Source organism: Protopterus annectens, chromosome 14.part0, assembly GCF_019279795.1.
Source record: "Protopterus annectens isolate FY-2018-M chromosome 14.part0, PAN1.0, whole genome shotgun sequence".
Lineage (NCBI taxonomy): Eukaryota > Metazoa > Chordata > Ceratodontiformes > Protopteridae > Protopterus > Protopterus annectens.
The window spans coordinates 365509121-365528918 of record NC_056748.1 but is presented as its reverse complement, the minus strand read 5'-3'; the positions used below and the strand labels follow the sequence as shown (position 1 = coordinate 365528918).

Genomic DNA, 19798 nt, shown 5'->3' with positions numbered 1-19798 from the left:
GCTAGAATTTAGCTGTTACTCGATGTGCAGCCATCTTGGAAGCCAAGTGGTATAGAGTTTTGGCTGTTACGAGACTAACCTAGATAATAAACATTCTGTTGTGAAGTGTTTTTGGTTCTGACTCCTCCCTTAAGATGTTTAGCTCACCTGTATTTACAAGTTTGTATTTTGGAAGATGTTTTTCTTGTACTGAGCCGTAGCATTTTTTTATTTTTTTTTATTTTATTTGTAACCATTGCAAAATGTAGACTTACTGTTGAGCATACAGCGCCATTTTGGCAGACTGTTTACCTGCACTCTTTCAAAATAATACCAGTTTCATTTTCTTGTACAGTAAGTTTGTATTTAGTCATGTGGACATGGAATAAATGCCCATTAGTTTGACTGAAATATATAGTTTATGATATTCAATGGCTTTGCACTACTGTGTGTTTTAATCATCCAGTATTTGTACTTTTATGTTTTGTTCCTGATTGTGTTTTTATTAAAGCAGTTTACTTCATCAAGCTCTTCTGATGCACGAGGCTGTAATTAAAGCCTAGGAGAAGATAGAAAATATACTGTGAGGCCCATTTCAAACCAGACTTTGTTCATTGTGCTACACAAGCTATGCCTCTGTTCTCTCTAGTACTGTCACGGCAGATTATGTTGATACAGATCAAGGCCTCCTGTTTAACCCAGTCCTCAAAATTGTTAGTCATGACTGGCTACTTGGCATATTGTAATAACTTGTTAATGGAATATTCCAAGGCAGCTCTTTTGCTTCACCCTTTAGATGACTATTATTGTTACAGGACAGTGGATATAAAAAGTGTACACACCCCTGTTAAAATGCTAGGTTTTTGTGATATAAGAAAAATGAGACCACAATAAATCATTTCAAAACTTTTCCCACCTTGAATGTGACTTATAACCTGTACAATTCAGTTGAAAAACAAATCTGTTAGGGGAAAAAATAAAAAAACAATGCAACAAGCTGGTTGCATAATTGTACACACCTTTAAACTACTACTTTGTTGAAGCACCTTTTGATTTAATTACAGCATTCAGTCTTCTTGGGTAGGAGTCTTATCAGCATGGCACATCTTGACTTGGCATTATATGCCCACTATTCCTTGCAAAAGTACTCCATATCTGTCAGATTGCGAGGGCGTCTCTTGTGCACAGCCCTCTTCAGGTCTCCCCACAGATTTTATATTGGATTTAGGTATGGGCTGTGGCTGGACCATTCCAAAACGTTAATTTTCTTCTGTTGAAGCCATTCTTTTATTGATTTCGATGTATGCTTGGGGTCATTGTCATGTTGAAAGGTGAATTCCTCTCAATCTTAAGCTTTCTAGCAGACGCCTGAAGGGTTTGAGCCAAAGGTGACTGGTTTTTGGAACTGTTCATAATTCCCTCCACCTTGACTGAAGTCCCAGTTCCAGCTAAAGAAAAGCAACCCCAAAACACGATACTGCCACCACCATGCTTCACTGTGGGGAAGGTGTTCTTTTGGTGATGCAAAGTGTTGTTTTTTTCACCAAACATGCCTGTTTGGAATTGTGGCCAAAAAGGTCAACCTTGGTCTCATCAGACCATAACACATTGGGAGACTTGATGTATTGTTTTGCAAATTTTAGCCTGGCCTGAATTTTTTTCTGTGTAAGAAAAGGCTTCTGTTTTGCAACCCTACCCCATAGTCCAGACATATGGAGAATACAGGAGATTATTGTCACATGTAGTACACAAGCAGTACTTGCCAGAAATTCCTGCAGCTCCTTCAATGTTGCTGTAGGTCTCTTGGCAGCCTTCTTGACCAGTTTTTGTCTCGTCTTTTCATCAATTTTGGAGGGATGTCCAGTTCTTTGCAGCATCACTGTTGTCCCATATTTTCTCCACTTTTTGATGACTGTCTTCACTGTGTTCCATGGTATATCCAATGCTGTAGAAATTTTTTTGTACCCTTCTCCTGACTGATACCTTTCAACCATGGAGATCCCTTTGATGTTTGTAAGCTCTCTGCGAATCATGGCTTTTGCTGTAGCAGGCAACTGAGTAAATGTCAGTAAAATCCTACTAGGACAGCTAAACTTTATTTGGGGTTAATCAGAGTCTCTTTGATTGATGGCAGGTGTGTACCCAAGAAGACTGAATGTTGTAATTAAAAGGTACTCTATGAAAGTATTAGTTTAAGGGTGTGCACACTCATGCAACCAGCTTATCTCTGTATATATGGGGTAATGGTTTGGCTATTGCAATAAATATTGTTGGTAATTATTTATATATTTATATATAGCTTTTATGCACTTAGATTTTTAAACCGCATTTATTGGAGTATTACTTAAGACATAGACAAACATTAACAGTAAAGAAAACATTTTTTTTCTTTTTATATACATTCTACATCATTTATCTTTTCTTTTTGTTTTTTTTATACCTGCCATCAGTCCAACATTGCATAATTTGGTCAATTCCTGCCTTCCCTTAAAGCTCACTCCTCCTCTTGAACATTATTCTGCATGTATTGCTCCCGCAAATTCCATTTTAAATTGCTCCTTCCCTTTTATGAAGATCCTTCTTCCAGTTCTTTTATCTCTTTTAATAATGTAATACTTCAAATACAGTTGGTGTAGACTCTGATTTCCATTTTTTAGTAATTGATTTCTTTTTGGCAGCCAAGAGAATTAAACTTAAAGTCTTACTATGCTGACACAATTCAGATTCTGTGTCCCATCTCAAAAGAATCATTTCTTCAGTTACTGCCATTTGCTCACCCAATGTTTCTGACAGAGTACTTTGTAAGGACATTTTAAAATCTTTCAACTCATTACACTCCCAAAATGTATGTTCCTAATTAAGGGAATTTTAAAATCTTTCAACTCATTACACTCCCAAAATGTATGTTCCTAGTTAAGGAAATTTTAAAATCTTTCAACTCGTTACACTCCCATGTATGTTCCTAGTTACCTCTTTCTTCTCCATCACACTTCCAACATTCACGGTCTGCCTGAAGAAAAAATATTTGAAGCCTGCTTTGGATATAAAAATACCAAAGCAAACACTTCCAAGCAAAATCCTAAACCTAATGGACTTTGTTGCATACTTGGGAGCCATACATATGCCCTCCCATCATTCCCTTGTAAAATGGTTTTCAAGTTTCTCTTTCTAGTGTTTTCTTAGCTCGTCTGATGAATTTATTTCTTATATTTATTATTCAGTATTTTATATGCCTTAATAATTATTCCCTTTTTAACAGCAATGTCTGTTCTAGATTCATTTACAAGCTCTACCAAAGCAGTTCTTTAACTTAGAATTTACCTAGCTCTTTCTCTTTGCCTATACTCTGATATCAATCCTTGGTAGGGAAGGCAGTCTGTAGCCTGCAGTCCAAATCTCTTCTTGGCCTCACCCCACTCTATTACCTTTCCATTTCTAATTATTTGTTGCCAGTGCCTTGGTTACTTTGCCAGTTTTCTCCAGTGAATACCAGCCCCCTGTCAGTTTTCTCCAGTGAGTACCAGCCCCCTCTTGCCTATTTCCTGTACTCCTATTTGTAGTTATCCCTATTACCAAAATCTCCATGCTCCATTCTCATATTGGATTAGGTCTTAAAATACTTTTTTTGCTTCTTTAATGTAATCGGCTGATGGGTGTTGTTCTCCTTAAGGATCTACATCCAAAATCCCACTCTCTTGTATTTCTTTAATTTCCCCCTCGCCTTCAATATCATCTCTTTCCACTTTGAATTGTAACTTTCTGCTTATGTTTTATATGTGTGTGTGTGTGTGTGTGTGTGTGTGTGTGTGTGTGTGTGTGTGTGTGTGTGTGTGTGTGTGTGTGTGTGTGTGTGTGTGTGTGTGTGTGTGTGTGTGTGTGTGTGTGTGTGTGTGTGTGTGTGTGTGTGTGTGTTTGTGTATGTGTATATATGTGTATGTATATATTTATATATATATATATATATGTGTGTATATATATATATATGTGTGTGTGTGTGTGTGTGTGTGTGTGTGTGTCTGAGGGCGGTACAGTGGTCCAGCAGATAGTGTTGTTGCCTGACGAGGTTCCTGGGTCGATCCTTGGCTGGGGCGCCTTATGTGCGGAGTTTGCATTTCCTCCTTATGTTCGTGTGGGTTTCCTCTGGGTGCTCAGGTTTCCTCCCACATTCCAAAGACATACTGTAGGAGGATTGAACACTCTAAATTGGCCATAGGTGTGAGTGTGAGTGCGAGTGTGTGGTATGGAAGAATTACTGTGACAGGGCTAGCCACGCAGTCATGTAAACTTTGACTCTAGATTGTCACTGTGAAAAAAACTGGGAAAATGGATTGTGGATGGATGGATGTGTGAGCCTTAACTGCATAGCTCTAAAATACCCTTTCAAATCAGGTACTCTTAAACCACCTTGTTCTATTAGAATGGTCAACTTATCCCACTTAACTCTTCTCCTCCCAGATAAATTCCTTCAGCTCCTTATGAATGATTGCCCACTTCTCGGGTTGACAAAAATATCCCTGACCCATATATAATGCTAAAAGGACTAAAAACATTAGTACTGGTTGAATCTTACTGTCCATATCCATAAACAGGAGTTTCCAGGTTCTCAGTTTTGTATTATTTTTTGTTTAGTCTCTTCCCACACATTCTTAGCTACCATGACAGAAGCTTTTTTAATCCTTATTCCTACGTACTTCACATTATTGTGTCCCCCCATAAGTATGGATATTGCTGGACCAATTCATGCATTGGTACATAATTTACTGCTGTAGCCTTTGTTTTATCTTCATTAATTTTATATCAAGAAAGACTTAAACTGTTTCAAAACCTTCCACAACACTGAGATGTCCTTTTCTGGATTTATCAGGTACAAAATAATATTAGCTGCAAATAAAGCCAACTTTTCATAATTACTGTATCAATTATATTATTGAATTTCTGAGTCCCTTATTTTCTTTGCCAGTGGCTTTAAATATAAAGCAAATAAAGAAGGGGAAAGATGACAGCCATACCCGGTTCCTCTGTTTAAAAATACAACTTATCAGAGTGGAGCCATCCCACTTTAATTATTGCCACAGATACTTAATATATCCTCCTAATTGATCATATTATTGTATTATGAAATACAAATGCTTCCATTGCCCTACTCATAAAGTCCCATTTTACTCTTTTGAATGCTTTCTCTGCGTCAAGACCCACCACCATCAGCTGTATTTTCTTTCATTCTACTTCCCTCGATCATCATTGTTGCATTAATGTCGACAAATGTTTGCTGCCCATCAATAAAACCACACTGATCCATATCTATCAATTTTGGCAATACATTTGCCATTCTTTTAGCTAGTATAAACACTTTATAATAATCATGATTTCATATTGCACTGGGTCTGCAGGAAGCAGCTAGATCTTACTGGTCTTTACCATGTTAGGGTAATGCAGCCACCATAGCTAATCAAGTCACTTTTACATCCCATCTCCCACTCTAGCAGCCAAAGATCATGCATATTAACTTAATCTTGCTTCTGTCCAGCCTTTTCTCTCTCTTGCAATACCGTAACTCCTATATTTCTTATAACTAAAAAAACAGTACTTGCTTACATTAATATATTTAACACATACAACAGTCAATGAAAACAGCCAATCCCACATTTAAAATACCTCTGATATGTACTATACCAAACTGTTTTAGTATATAATATGTAGTTTATATCATGAAATGTTTTATACTAATTAGAATAAAACTGTTTTACTTAGTTATTTTTTTCCTTTTGGTGTTCTAAGCAGTTGTTGTTTGTCTTTTGGCTTTTTCCCGGTAAAGGGTCGCCAGAGCGGAACCCTGGTCCGCTAATGATTGGCAGTAGATTTTTATGAAACGCCGAGGTGCCAGCTCGACGCCCAACCTTCAACAAAGGCACACCCATTTACGCACGCATGTCTTTCGAACGCTACCCAACCGCGGGGAGGACATGCAGACTCCACACAGAAGGCACTCCCAAGCCACGCCGAGAATCGAACAAGAGAACCTCTTGCTGTGAGGTAACAACGCTACCGCCGTTCCACCACGGGTGTTCTAAACAGTAATGTCATAAAATGGGGTATATGCTTTACATTTCACTCACAAGTTTAACAAAATCAGCAAAAGTCCAATCTTTCTCAGCCATTTTTCTTGTAAAGCCATATTTTCCAAATTTGACTGATGCTTTATAGTCTCCCATTTAATCACTAATTTCACTGTTGCTTGTTTTCATCCTGTTCATTTCCATCTCCCAACACCAGACTAGTTCAAGGTACTTCTGATTCTTCTAGTTAACTCTTGTGCTTTTTTCTCTCTCTCAAGTATTTTCCTTAGAAAAATAGGAGAATGATCCAATGGAAAATTGTCTCTATGAGCTTTATTGTCAGAATGAGAAATAGAGCCCCCTTCTGTTTGCTTGGCTCTCTGTTGGATAAATTTAATTTCCTCCTTAGCTTGTTTTGAATCCAAAAATGTCTTTGATCCCCCAGGAAAACAATATTCTGAAGACAGCTCGATATAACAACTTGAATCTCATCCTGCCTCTCAACATTCCCTGATTACTGGGATAAAATTCAGTTCACTTCCTGGTGTACAGTGAATAATCATTTTCCGCAAGTACTTATGCTGTCTCTAATTTTAACAAGTTTCCCTTCTGCCACAGTTATGCTGGCATCATTGCATCTTTTCTAATATAAGCCTTGGCTACTTTATTATGGCCAGGTTTGCAGCAAATAGTCAATATGCCATTTCAATTAACAAATCATGTTGTGGAATACCAGATCAGTTGCTTATTTGTTCTTGCATAAAATTAATAGAGTCTATTCCTTCCAGTTTCTCTGGTACAGCAGAAAATCTCTGTTTTTTTCTCAACATGCTCTGTCCTCTAATTCTACTGTTTTTTGAAATTTCTCTTTTTGAGATGCATTATACTTAGCCAGCCTTCTTCAATTCAGCCTCTGATCTTTGCAGTTTTATGAGTTCAGCTGAATAGCTAGTTAAAGCTTCTTCCATTTTCCTTCCTTTTCTTATTTGAATTGATATACTCCTTAAAAGTTTAATTTATTTTAATCACCTCTGAGTATGTTTGATTTATGTTTTCCTCTAAATTACTAGAAGCCATTTCTTGTACCAAAGATTGAACTTGAACTGCTTTTTTGCTGAACAGCTGCAGAATTCTTCCCCTGTCAGTATTTTTTCATCATCTTTTCTAGTTGATTTTCTTTCAGGTTCTCTAAGTTTCTATGCTGGCATCCAGGAACTGAATTTTACTAAAACTGACCGGATTATTTGCCCTTATCTCAGTTTCCTTTTTAACACTGGGAAAGCTGAAGTTAAGCTGTTGATCAGTGTGAAGACATTTTGAAGGGCTGCCTATGGATCTTAATTCTGTCTTTGAAAAGCTAACACATGCTCCATTTGAATCAGCTGATCTGGTGACATTTGGGGATCTTAACATGGAAAAGCTACGATCTCTGCAACAATGATATCTGAGTTGCAAGCTCTTATGATGGGTCAGCCTTTTTTAACTAGAAACATCTTTACTGCATTATCAGTTATGACGTAAACAATAATGCATTTATGTAAATGATAAACATTAACATATTTTCAGTTGCAAACATTATACATCACATATAAACTTCTATACAGTCCTTGTCAATCAAATGTTACGTAGCTGATTCAGTTCCTGCCTTCCCCTTAACCTCGTTCCTCCTCCAAAATATTCTGCATGTATTGTCCGACTGTTCCAATTTTATTGTATATAATTTGTTCATACCCATGTCTAAAGATACCACTTCCAGTTCTTTTATCTGTTACTGTATTCTCTACTTATAGTAGGGTTGAATTTGATTTCCATTTTGTAGTAACTGCTTTTTGGTAGCCACCATAATTAAACTTAGCAAGGCCTTACTATGTCCAGACAATTATGGTTCTGTATCACAGCTCAAAAAATCCTGTCCAAAACATTATTCTGCATGTATTCTTCCCACCGTTCCACTTTTATTGTATGTTATTTGTTCATACCGTTGTCTAAAGATCCCAATTCCAGTTGTTTTATCTCTGTTACTATATTCATTACTTCTAGTAAAGTTGGTCTAGACTTTGATTTCCATTTTCTAGTAACTGCTTTTTTGGTAGCCACCAGAATTAAACTTAGCAAGGCCTTACAATGTCTAGACAGTTATGGTTCTGTATCACAGCTCAGAAAATCCTTTCCTGTGTTTCACCAATTTGCTTACCCAGTATTTCTGACAGGGTAGTCTGCAGGGATTATGGCGGGTCAGCCTTATCTCATTTTTCATAGACCGAGCTTTTTATATATGAACTAATCCTTCTTTTATGCCAAAGTGGTATTCTAGTATACTTTAAGCTAAAGCTAACCATCTCCCTGTTTTCTATCCAGATCCCAAAAATGAGGCTGAAAGGATACTTCACTTCTTGGATATCCACAGACAACTCTGATACAATCTTGACAGAACAAAATCTTTTGGAACTATTGATCATTTCATTTCTTATGAAGATACAACCACAGTAAAACTTTCCAGGCAGGGTCAAGGTGCACTTTACCAGGGTCCCGGCTTCATCTATGGTTTTTTGGTAAGGGGTGGACTGTACGAGTATTCTGGAAGAAGCAACTTGGTCCTGTGTGGATACTTTTACAAAGCACTATGGCTGGGACCATTCTACAGGGATTCCTAGATCCTTCACCTTCCACTTCTCAGTTGTAAACTATCATGCTCTGCCTATATAACTTAGGCTTCTTCAGCAGTGATCAGTATGAAGAACCTAGTACAGTTGTGTAAGTAAACTTAATGTAACAGTAGATGTTCAAGTGATCACTGCTGCATTAGCCACTCCCTCCCTCTGTCCCCCTTGCTTTTTGGTGTGTTTTTTATGTGAGGGTATGGACATGTATTTTTTTCTTTTCCTAAAAATGCCATCTGAGGGATTGGCCTCCCTGTCTCAGGTGGTCTGAAAGCTCTGAAGGGCTTGGCATCCAAACCTCAGCTTGAGCTAAGTGGGTGAGTGGATTGTAGCCTGAGGCTTTGGAAGCCAGTCAGCTGTAATATCCTGTATAGGAGGTGACCCATATAGGTTAGGCTGATGTAGCTGTGATCATTCAAACTTTTACTGTTATGGTGTTTACTTAACACAACATTATTTTACTTTACTCAAGAAAATGCGTGGAGAGTGTGATGGAATGTCACTGTGCTTGATTATTTCAGAAGAATGTCCTGACTGTGATGTTCTTAAAAAGGAAGTGCTATAATTAGTACTCTGTTCAGCTTATTTTTTTTTTGTTCATCTCATTTCAGTCAGAATTGACATGTTGAAATCAAAAGTACTGTTTGACATGATTGTTACTTCTCTGTTATAGGATTCTCGGCAAACAGATGGTGATGCCCATTGATGAAGGTTATGCCTGGCTTCCAAGCCCAGTATGTGAAATATCTAACACATCATCAAGCAGCCTTAGCCAGGACCAAGGCTTGAGTGAGTAAGTGCTATTGAAATACTTCTTTAATGTCAGTTATTCTGAGTCCTGAGCAACTCCCTAAAGTTAAAATTGCATATACATTCAGTACTGGCTTTTTAGTCAAATCTAGATAAATTATTTTATTTTTTTTTAACAATCATCTTTATTAAATTTTCACATATGACATAGGCAATCTTAAATTTGTATAAATGAAAAACAAACAAAATCACACCACTTTAGTTGCAAACAGTATACATCACAGACATCATTGAAACAACTGTAGTTGCAAACAATTATACTTCACTTACAATCCATCCAGTCATTGTCAGTTAAGCATTATATGGCTCATTCAAATCCTGCCTCTTAAACCCTGTTCCTGCTCTGCATATTTTGTTCCCACAATTCCCATTTTTTTTCCTATGTACTTTGGTCCTTCCCTTTTCTAAAGATCCCAATTCCAATTGTTTTATCATTATTACTATATTCACTACATCCAATAAAGTTGGTCTAGACTTTGATTTCTATTTTCTAGTAATTGCTTTTTTGGCAGCCACCATAACTAGACTCAGTAAGGCTTTACTATGTCTAGGCAATTCCGATTCTGTATCATAACTCAAAAAAATTATATCCCCAGTCAATCCAGTCTGCAGGGAATCCCTGAAGTCTTCCACTCATTACACTCCCAAAAATATGTTCCCAGCCACCTCTTTCTTGCCAGTCACACCTCCAACATTTGCTATACACCTGAGCAAAAATTCTTTGGAGTCAACTTGGTGTATAAAAATACCTCTGTAAACACTTCCAGGCAAAGATCCTAAATCTTTTAGACTTTGTTGCATATTTGAGAAATATACATATATCCCCCATTGTCTCTTTGTGAATTGCTTATCCATTCTCTCTTCCCAATCCTTTCTAAGCTCCTCTGATTGATTCTTATAATTATCATGCACTATTTTATATGCTTTACTAATTATTCCTTTTTTAATGACAGCTTCTGTTCTAGATTCTATTAAAAACTGCCAGTACTGGTCTTTCTTTCAGGAGCCCCCTGTTTCTTTCTCTTTGCCTATACTCTAATATTAATCCTTGATAGGGAAGGCAGTCTCTAACCTGCAGTCCAAATAAATTCTTGACCTCTTCCCATTCTGGTACCTTTCCCTTTCTAGTTATTTGCTGCCAATACCTTGGTTCCTTTGCCAGTTTTCTCCAATAATTTTCAGCCCCCTCTTGGCTATAATCTGTATCCGTGACCACAGTCATCCATATCGGCAAAATTCTCTTTTCTCCATTCTTGTGCTGGTTTGGTTCTTAGAATACTCCCTCCCTGCTATTTTATGATTTTTGTGTTCTCCTTAAGAGTCTGCATCCAAAATCCCAATCTCTCCTTATTTTTTTAGCTTCCTTCCGCTATCAACATCATTCCTTTCCACTTAAATTATAGATGTGAAGTTATCCTATCTCGCCTTCATTCTGTACTTGTGGGTTTGGAACTGATCCTCCGTTCCAACTTAGATGATTACAAAAGCTTGAGGTCTCCAACTAGTTTGTGGCTTACTCCTTATCCCATAATGCTCTAGGCCATTCCCCAGATTTTATTTGCCGCTAAACAGATGGGATGTTTCTTTAACTGGCTGTGGCTAAATTATTTTAGAAACTTTATTATATCTGTAAAAAAAACTACTTTTTCCTATATATAATTTTCTGTGCTATTATCTTAGAAGTTTTTGACCTTGTATATCACAGTGTTAGACTGTGTCCGTTAATTGTGCTTTTCTCTGGGGACATCGCTTTATCTCTAGGCCTGCACTTCCAGCCCTACTCAGCTTATCTGTGCATTTGTTAGTCAATTCATTTTGACTAAATTGTATGTTGTGGATTTTTCTTTACTGATCAGGAATTTAGACTGAATCCTTCCTTTCCCCGAGTAAAGTGTGCTGTGTGCTTAGTTGTTTTTTGGTTAATCTTTAGCTTATAAGTTTTTTTTTATACTAAACCTTCCTTTTGTCGTATCATTTTGTGTTTTGTTGGCTATTTACTGTTGCAAATGAGTTTGAATCCCTTTCCACGAGTCAGCTTGTTTAATTTGGAGAGCAGCTCAGCCTGTTTGTTAGAGGGCTTTTTTTCTGTGTGGTGTGCTTTATACTACAAAAAAAAAGTTAAAGTTAAAACATATGTGTTGTTCCTATCTAGATAGTTTACAAATATTACTGGTGTTGTTATAGATGTGTTATTTTCTTGGTAAATATGTCTAAGCAATCAAAAGACACTAAACCCTCTGGGTTCAAGAAATGTTCTAGGTGCTCCCAGAAAATGTTTTTGACGGATGGTCATACTGAATGTGTCTATTGCCTTGGAGCAGTACACTTGCCGGAGTTGTGCTCCATATGCCATTCATTAAGTCTGAGGGTTCTCCTTGAAAGAAAAAATAAGCTCATACTGAGAGGATTGTTAAAGACTTCCTTTTTGGAAGTCTTAGAAGAAGGTCAGAGTGCATTAAAGAAAACCTCTTCCCCTTCTCCTAGATCTGAGAAGTCAAGTAAAAGATCTTCATCCTTGTCAGATCAGTCTGGATCTTCAAGTAAAATCTCGAAAATGTCTTCATTGGACCCGAAATCCATCGGGCCCGAAAAACCTTCTACCACGGCTCTTCCTGTTTCAGAACCAATGGTATTGCAGTCTCGGAGCCGGTCCCCTGTCCTGGAGCCAGTTTCTCTGACTTTAAGGTAACCTATATTGCAAATATTGAGATCTTCTGTCCCCTCTTCCCAGTCCTCCAGGAGTTTGTCAGAAGATGATGTGGATCTTGTGGTATGGAGGCTCTTGAGTACACCGGCACTAGCCAAATTTTTGTCAGAGCTGACCCAGAGGGTTTCTGAGCTGAGTGGACCTACCCCATCATTATCAATTCCTCCTCCAACTAGTCTCGGAGCCAGAATGCATGGAGCTGATAGTAGTGGAACTATCAGAGCCGAGACCTGCTCCAGGATCTGCAGCTACAACTTCTGCTCCGACGTCCTCAGTGCCATCCGAGCTCGAGGAGTCTAGGAGCCAACACTGTCCAGTCAAGACCAGGGAGGACAGTCTATTTAGACAGTTGGATTTGAACTTGGCTCTCGGGGCCTCGGCACTGGTGAGCTCGGCTCCTGCATCAGCTTCGGAGCCAACCCCCTTTGGTGCTGAGGAAGCCTTCTAGTTCTTCGAAACCAGGAACTTCCTCTGGTCGTGGGTGGGGGCTTTCAAGGCGATGAGGAGAGTGCTGTCCCCACAGGCAGCCCCACTCTTAGATCCAGTCATTCCTCCCCCAAAGGCACTGGTGTCCGTCTCCGCACAAGTGATTCCACACAGACGTGGAGATTCAAGGCCTCAAGATGCCCCAGTGGGTGAACCTTTCTCTTCCTAAACCTTCCAGAATGCCCTTCTGAAGAGGTCCCTCACAAGAGATTATGCAAGAGGAAGCATTTGAACTCCCCAGAGGAGTCGATCACATCAGACACAGACCTTGATGAGTCAGAAGGATCCCCATGGTTGCCCTCTGAGGATGTCTCATTTGCAGACATCCTAGAAATCCTTAAGTAGAGAGGACACTGGAAGCCCATCATCCCTTCTGATGAGGAGTCTGTCTACCTGAAGGCCTTTGGGTCTCTCCCTTCTGCCACTTGAGTGTCTCTGCCTTTCGATGAACGTATGGATTTAGTTTGTCGAAAGGTGTGGGAGTCTCCAGACTCAGTGGAGCCTGTTCCCCAGAGGCCAAATAAATTCATCACATCCCCCGAGGATAAAACCTTCCTTACAAAAGGTGTCCCAGTAGATGCTATGGTGGTGGCGGTGGCCACCAAGAAGGAGTTGTCAATGATGTCCACTTCTGTCCATCCCCCGAACAAAGAGTCACGTATGTTGGACAGATATGGAAAGCGCATGTTTTCTTCAGTGAGTTTTACGGTCAGGTCCTTGAATTATCTTACACATTTCACCAGGTTACAGAGAGATCTCCTGAAGGAGCTTGGAGATGCTCTCCAGGGTTCAGTAGCTGCAGGGGTAGCAGATAAAGTGTTCTCTCAGCTCTCCACCTTAAATTCAGTAGTCAACTCATCCATGAGGCTTGTTTCTTATGCAGCCAGTGGAGCGAGTAGGGCACCGGGTTCAGGAATTTCCCTTAGGAGACATTCCTGGATGTGCTCGTGTAAACTTTGTGGAACCCTTCAAGTCATCCTATGTTAATGCTCCCTTTGATGGCTTGTCCTTGTTTGGGCTTAAGGTCAAAGACACACTAACCAGGTGTGAACAGGAAGCAAAATCTCTCCCTGCCATCAGAATCTGTTTTTCCACACCTTCTAGGCCTTATCCTAAAGGTCAAAAGGGAGGAAAAATGTGGTTTCAAAAATCCCAGAGAGTTTTTCAAGACACACGTGGTGAGCCTTCTCCCAGGGGCAGAAGGGGAAGAAGTAATGGAAGATGCCGGCCACGTGGCAGAGGGGGTCCACAGAACCAGGAAAACAGAGAATCCTTCTTTGGTAAGCCCTTTCAGAATTCCTGAAAGCAGGCCTGCCTGTCCCTCTCTGGAGGCAGTTGGGGGTCAATTATCCTTGTATCCAGATGCCTGGCTAAAAATAACAAAAGACAAGTTTGTACAAAGCATCATATCCAGAGGTTACTCCATACCCTTTTCAATTCCCGCCCCATGCATAAAATACATTCTGGATGTTTCACCCAGTCACAGGAAGCAAGGAACCCTAGATATGCAGAAGTTGCTAGAAAAGGTCATCCAACCAGTCCCAACAGACCAAATAGGATCCGGGACTTAACTCAAGGTTCTTTTTGTTCCAAAGAAAACGGGACTGGAGACCAATACTGGATCTCAGCAGACTGAACAAATCTGTAAAAAAGGCAAAGTTCCGGATGGTAACACTGCAGTCAATACTTCCTTTTTTGGGAAAAGACAGTTGGATGTGCTCTGTAGACCTCCAGGATGTGTACTACCACATACAAATGGACAGGCCATCCAGGAGTCATCTGCACTTTTGGCTGGGAGCCAGTCACTACCAGTTTCGAGCTTTGCCCTTTGGTCTCACTACAGCCCCTAGAATGTCCACCAAATGTATGGCAGTAGTTGCTGCTCACCTGAGATGTTTAGGATTCCGAGTTTCCATGTCTAGACGACTGGCTCCTAATCACCACTACCACCAAGCATCTTACTAACAGAAGCAAGAGACACCACTCTGAAACTTTGTTCTCATCTACGGATCACAATAAACTATGAAAAATCTGCCTTATTGCCATCTCAACATATTTTTATAGGCGCAGATTTAGACACTATAAAAATGATGGTAAAGCTTCCAACATAGAGAGTAAAAGCCCTTTGGGTACAGGTTCTAGACCTTCTTTTCAAAAGGAAGACTCAAGCAAGGACAGTTCTAAAAGTACTTGGCACCATGGTAGCAACTATGAACATAATTCCCTTAGTGAGTCTGCACATGAGAATTCTACAGTGGCTGTTGTTCACTCCGTGGTCCATACAGGAACTTCCAGTGTTGCACCAGATTATGTTAACAGAATCTTGCTGGAGAGACCTTCATTGGTGGCTTCACTCCAGTCAAGTGACTTTAGGTCGACCTTTTGTTCTTCCACAACTGCTTGCCACAGTGACCACGGATGTTTCCCAGATTGGGGGGGGGGGCATTATCAGGGAAGAACAGTCCAAGGCACTTGGCAGGATCATGAGGCCCAATTGCACATCAATGTCCTAGAGATGAGAGCGGTGCTTCTTGTATTGCAGGCATTCCAAGATTCTCTTCCACTAGGAACAATTGCAATCCAAACGGACTGTATGTCAGTGGTATGGTATATAAACAAACAAGGAGGAACCAGGTCTTACCCCCATTGTCAAGAGGCCCTGAGAGTAAGGCAGTGGGCAGCCTCCTCCCAGTGCATTCTGGTAGCAATGCATATCCCAGGGAAATCCAACGTGATAATAAACAAAATCAGCAGAGCAATACTGATGTGTCACGAGTGGTCCCTGAAACAAGACATAGTGGAAATGATTTTCCGAAAATGGGGCCAGCCTTGCTGCAGTCTTTTTGCCATGTCCATGAATGCCAAATGCAGCAGCTACCTTGCCCCAATCCCCCCTCCAGGGGGAATCTCCAAGGGGTGCACTTGTATGTGATTGGCCCGTGGGTCTCCTCTACGCCTTCCTTTCATTTCCATTAATACCCAAAGATGTTCTTCATGTTTCACTGTTGCAGTCATTGCATTTGGGTAATCTGCTGGCAGGTTGCCTTCAGTCGGCCTGAATAACAAAGTCTTGGGTCCTGCGTTGGTTGCTGTCTCCTCTTCCATGACGTCAGGTTGTCAGGGGTACAAAACATGCAGCTGATGCCATTTTAATCATTGTTTCTTGCCGCACTGTGCCCGAAGCAGAAGCACTTTGCAAGTGCTGGTTGGCCGACTCCTGAAATTTTCGTTTTCGAGTTTCAGAACCGAAATCTTCAAACTAAAGCTAAGTACCCCGTTGGGGAATCTTTTTCTTGCTCCTTACTGATGTCAGTAAAAGTTAATAATTGTATTACTTGTGGGAAGCAAATACCTCATAAGGATTTTCATTTGTACTGTATTCCTTGCCTAGGCCCTGACCACAACGTGCCTTGCTGTCAGTTTTGTGCTAAATTTAACCAATGCACTGTTAAGCGTCTGTATCTTTTTGCTTCTAAATTCTTTGGCTCAAGATTTAACTATCCTGAAATGTCGTCGGTTAGCAATCCTACTACCGGAATTCACAAAAAACGCAAAGAAAAAGACAGAGACAGACCGCCAAGGTCCAAAACCAACGACAAAGCTTCTTCTAAGCCAGTCACCGGTCCGCTGATACTCAGTGAGGTGCTTTGCAGCCCCTGATGCCTGCTACTTTTCATTTGCAGGCCTCTACCGAGACCCGTTTGGAGTCCGGTATTCCGCAAAATTCTTCAAGTATTGAACCCGCGGATGTCTCTCCCTTGGATGGGTCCAGAGCCACTGAGCAGGCACCGGCTTCTGAGTGTGTTTCAGGCCTAAAGATTTCTATATTAAACCGATGCCATCATCAAAAACAAGGCTAAAACCAACTTCTATGTCTAAAAAACCCACGCATGAGCCACGTGTTCAGGCCTCTATGCCTAAAAACAAATTATCAAAATGGCTGAGGATTTAATTACCTTGATCAGGGGTTCCCAACCCCCCGCTAAGAGGCCTAGGCAAGGCACTGATTATGAATCTTCAGATCAGGTTTCCAATTCTTCTGATCAGGAATTTTCTATTCCCCCTTATGAGGACTCTGATGCAGAAGAATCCATCCCTTCTGCTTCTCCTCCTGAGGATTTTTCTTTTGGAGAAACTTTGCATACCTTAAGGGAACATTTTTATTGGGAGAGTCAGGATTTTTCAGAATCTAAAAAGAGGCTTAGGGATTTTCTTCTTCTTCCTCAGCACAGGCCTTTGGCTATTCCTCCTGTTTTAGACATTGTTGATGATGTTTTCTCAGAATCCAGCATGGCTCCTGATTCCCTGCCTCTGGCTTCTAGTAAGCCAGACAGATATTACAGGTTTCCTGACTCCCACAAGTTTCTTTTCAAAAATCCTGCTGCTGACCCTGAAACAATTTCACAGGGTCCCAAGGGTGTTAAGGCTTTTACTTCTGAAAATCCTACCTCTTCTGATAGAGACTCCAGGGCGCTGGATAGATGGGGTAAGAAGGTTTATACGTCTGCAACCCTGGCAGTCAGGGCTTTAACCTGTCAATTTCATATGCTTAAACATCAACAGCATGTCATGGCCTTACTTAAATAGAAAATGATGTTGATTTCTGATTGTGTGGAAAATAAAAAGTTACAGGATTTATTGCATTCAGCAGAACAAGTTAGAAAGCATACTTTGCAATGTGGTTTTGGTTCCTTGGAGGCCTCTTGCAGGGCCGCCGTAACTGGATCTGTGATAAGAAGGCATGCTTGGCTCAAGGAGCAAAATCTGCCTGATCATGTTAAAGCTAAATTGTTGGATGCTCCTTTACAACAGGACAGTCTGTTTGGTAATAAGACAGAAGAAGTTTTGAAAAAGATGGAGGACAAAGCTAAATCTATGCAAACTGTAAAATATTTCTTGTAAGTGCAGCCATCCAGGTTCAGTAGGCACTGGCCTACTAAAAATTGGTCCTTTCCAGTACCCAACAGAGCCGCTCAAGTCAAACCCAGACACTCCAAAGGCTCCAGGTTTCAGTCACAAGGAACTTGCAGAACAAAACAATGGGGTGCCTCCACCTCTAAATCTGGAAGTAGCAAAGTACCCCCCTATGGTAAACAGTCTCAATGACTTTCCTCTGCCATTTCCAAGCACTTATCTTTTGGCAACCCCTTTGGGGGGAAAACTAGCACTTCATGCTCAAAATTGGCATCTAATTACCCAGGACAAGTGGGTCTTAAATATAGTATCCGGGGATACAGATTTAATTTCCACACGTTGCCAATTCCAAACGGATGGCCAGATCTGCCTCCAAATCAGTGTGCAGAGGCCCAGAAACAAGTCATGTCCCTTATGGATATGGGGGCTATTCACCCAGTACCAGAAAAGGAAAAAGGACAAGGTTTTTATTCAAGGCTTTTCCTGGTACCCAGAAAATACAAATCATGGCGTCCATTTCTGGCCTTATCCATTCTAAACACCTTCCTGGACATTCCAAAATTCAAGATGCTGACTCTACAACAGTTACTGCCTATGCTAGGCAAGGATGCCTGGTTGGTAACTCTAGACTTAAAAGAGGCTTACCTGCATATCCCAATCAGGGAATCTTGCAGAAGATACCTCCGCTTCAAAGCAGGCTATTTGCATTACCAGTTCTCTGCACTGCCCTTGGGCTTATCTACTGCGCCCAGGATCTTCACAAAGTGCCTGGCACCAGTGATTGCATTTTGCAGACAAAGAAACATTCAGATTTATCCTTAACTGGACGATTGTCTAATTCAGGCAGAAAACAAGGACACTCTTCTACAATATTTGGCGTTTGTAAAAAGGCTTCTAACATGCCTAGGGTACACCATAAATGAAAAGAAATCACAACTGGTACCCTCTCAAATAATTACTTTCCTGGGTGCAAGCTTGAATACAGCTGCCCAAATGGGCTTACCTCACGCCAGACAAACAAATTCAATTGATAACATACTTCAAACAAGTGGCCACAAAAACCCAGCTATCTGCAAGACAAATTCTGCAGGCTTTGGGGTTCATGGCTTCTTGCATTCTACTAATTCCATATGCAAGACTGCATATGAGGAAACTTCACTGGTACCTAAAAAGCTTATTGAGTCAACATTGTCACAGCCTGGAAACACTAATTTCTCTCTTTCCTTGCCTGCAACAGGAGTTCCTATGGAGGGCAGAGACCTGTCACCAAAACAAGGGACTGTCATTCATTTTACCCCCTGCCACCCAAACCCTGACTACAGACACATCAGACTATGCTGGGGGCATCTGGCAGGGAGATGCATTCAGGGCGAATGGAGCCCAAACCAAATGCACCTACATATCAACCAGAAAGAAATGCTAGCTGTACAGAATGCTCTGACACCCTTCAAGAACTTCCTTCATCCATGACAACTACTGATAAAGACAGACAATACCACAGTTATGTGGTACATAAACAAGCAGGGGGGTACCCACTCCTACCCTCTTTGCAGACTAGCCATGGCCTTGTGGAACACAGCCTTGACTTACCAAATAAATCTACAAGCTCAATTCCTGCCAGAAAAGCAAAATACTCTTGGCAGACGAATTAAGCAGAAATCTTATGGACCCACACGAATGGAAACTGGATCCACTAATCTTCAGCATGTTGACAAGAAAATGGAGGAGCCCAGACATAGATCTTTTTGCCCCAAAACTATCAGACAAATTCTGCACAAGAATTCATCACAAAAAAGCTTGGAAAGTGGATGCTCTATCCTTCAGCTAGAAAAACCTATCGGTCTATGCCTTTCCCCCTCTGCCTCTGATCTCCAAGGCAGACTGGCCTCCCCAACACTGGTACCCTCTTCTACGGAATATGTCACACCTTTCTCTATGGTACCTGCCTCCGACACCTCATCTATTGTCTCAGCAGAACTATCAAATTCTGCACACTCCGCTCCAAACTCTGAATCTTGCAGCATGGCTAATCAAATAATTTCACCAGTCACATCTCTCAGTAAACCTGTGATGGATGTCATTTTGGAGGCTAGAAGGCCTAGTACTAGAAAATCTTATGCTGATAAATGGAAAAGATTCTCTGCCTGGAACCAAGCACAAGGAATAAACACAGCAATGCCCAATGT

General features: G+C 40.6%; 1 protein-coding gene across 3 annotated transcripts in view; it reads left to right on the top strand.

Moving 5' to 3' along the window:
• The window catches only part of FAM149B1 (family with sequence similarity 149 member B1), a 1523608-nt gene that overhangs the window by 261474 nt on the left and 1242336 nt on the right, over positions 1–19798 (top strand). For all 3 annotated transcript variants that reach the window (XM_044056091.1, XM_044056089.1, XR_006362759.1), the window contains exon 4: positions 9369–9488. In XM_044056091.1, the coding sequence (XP_043912026.1) occupies positions 9369–9488 (120 nt within the window). The remainder of the gene's footprint in view (positions 1–9368; positions 9489–19798) is intronic.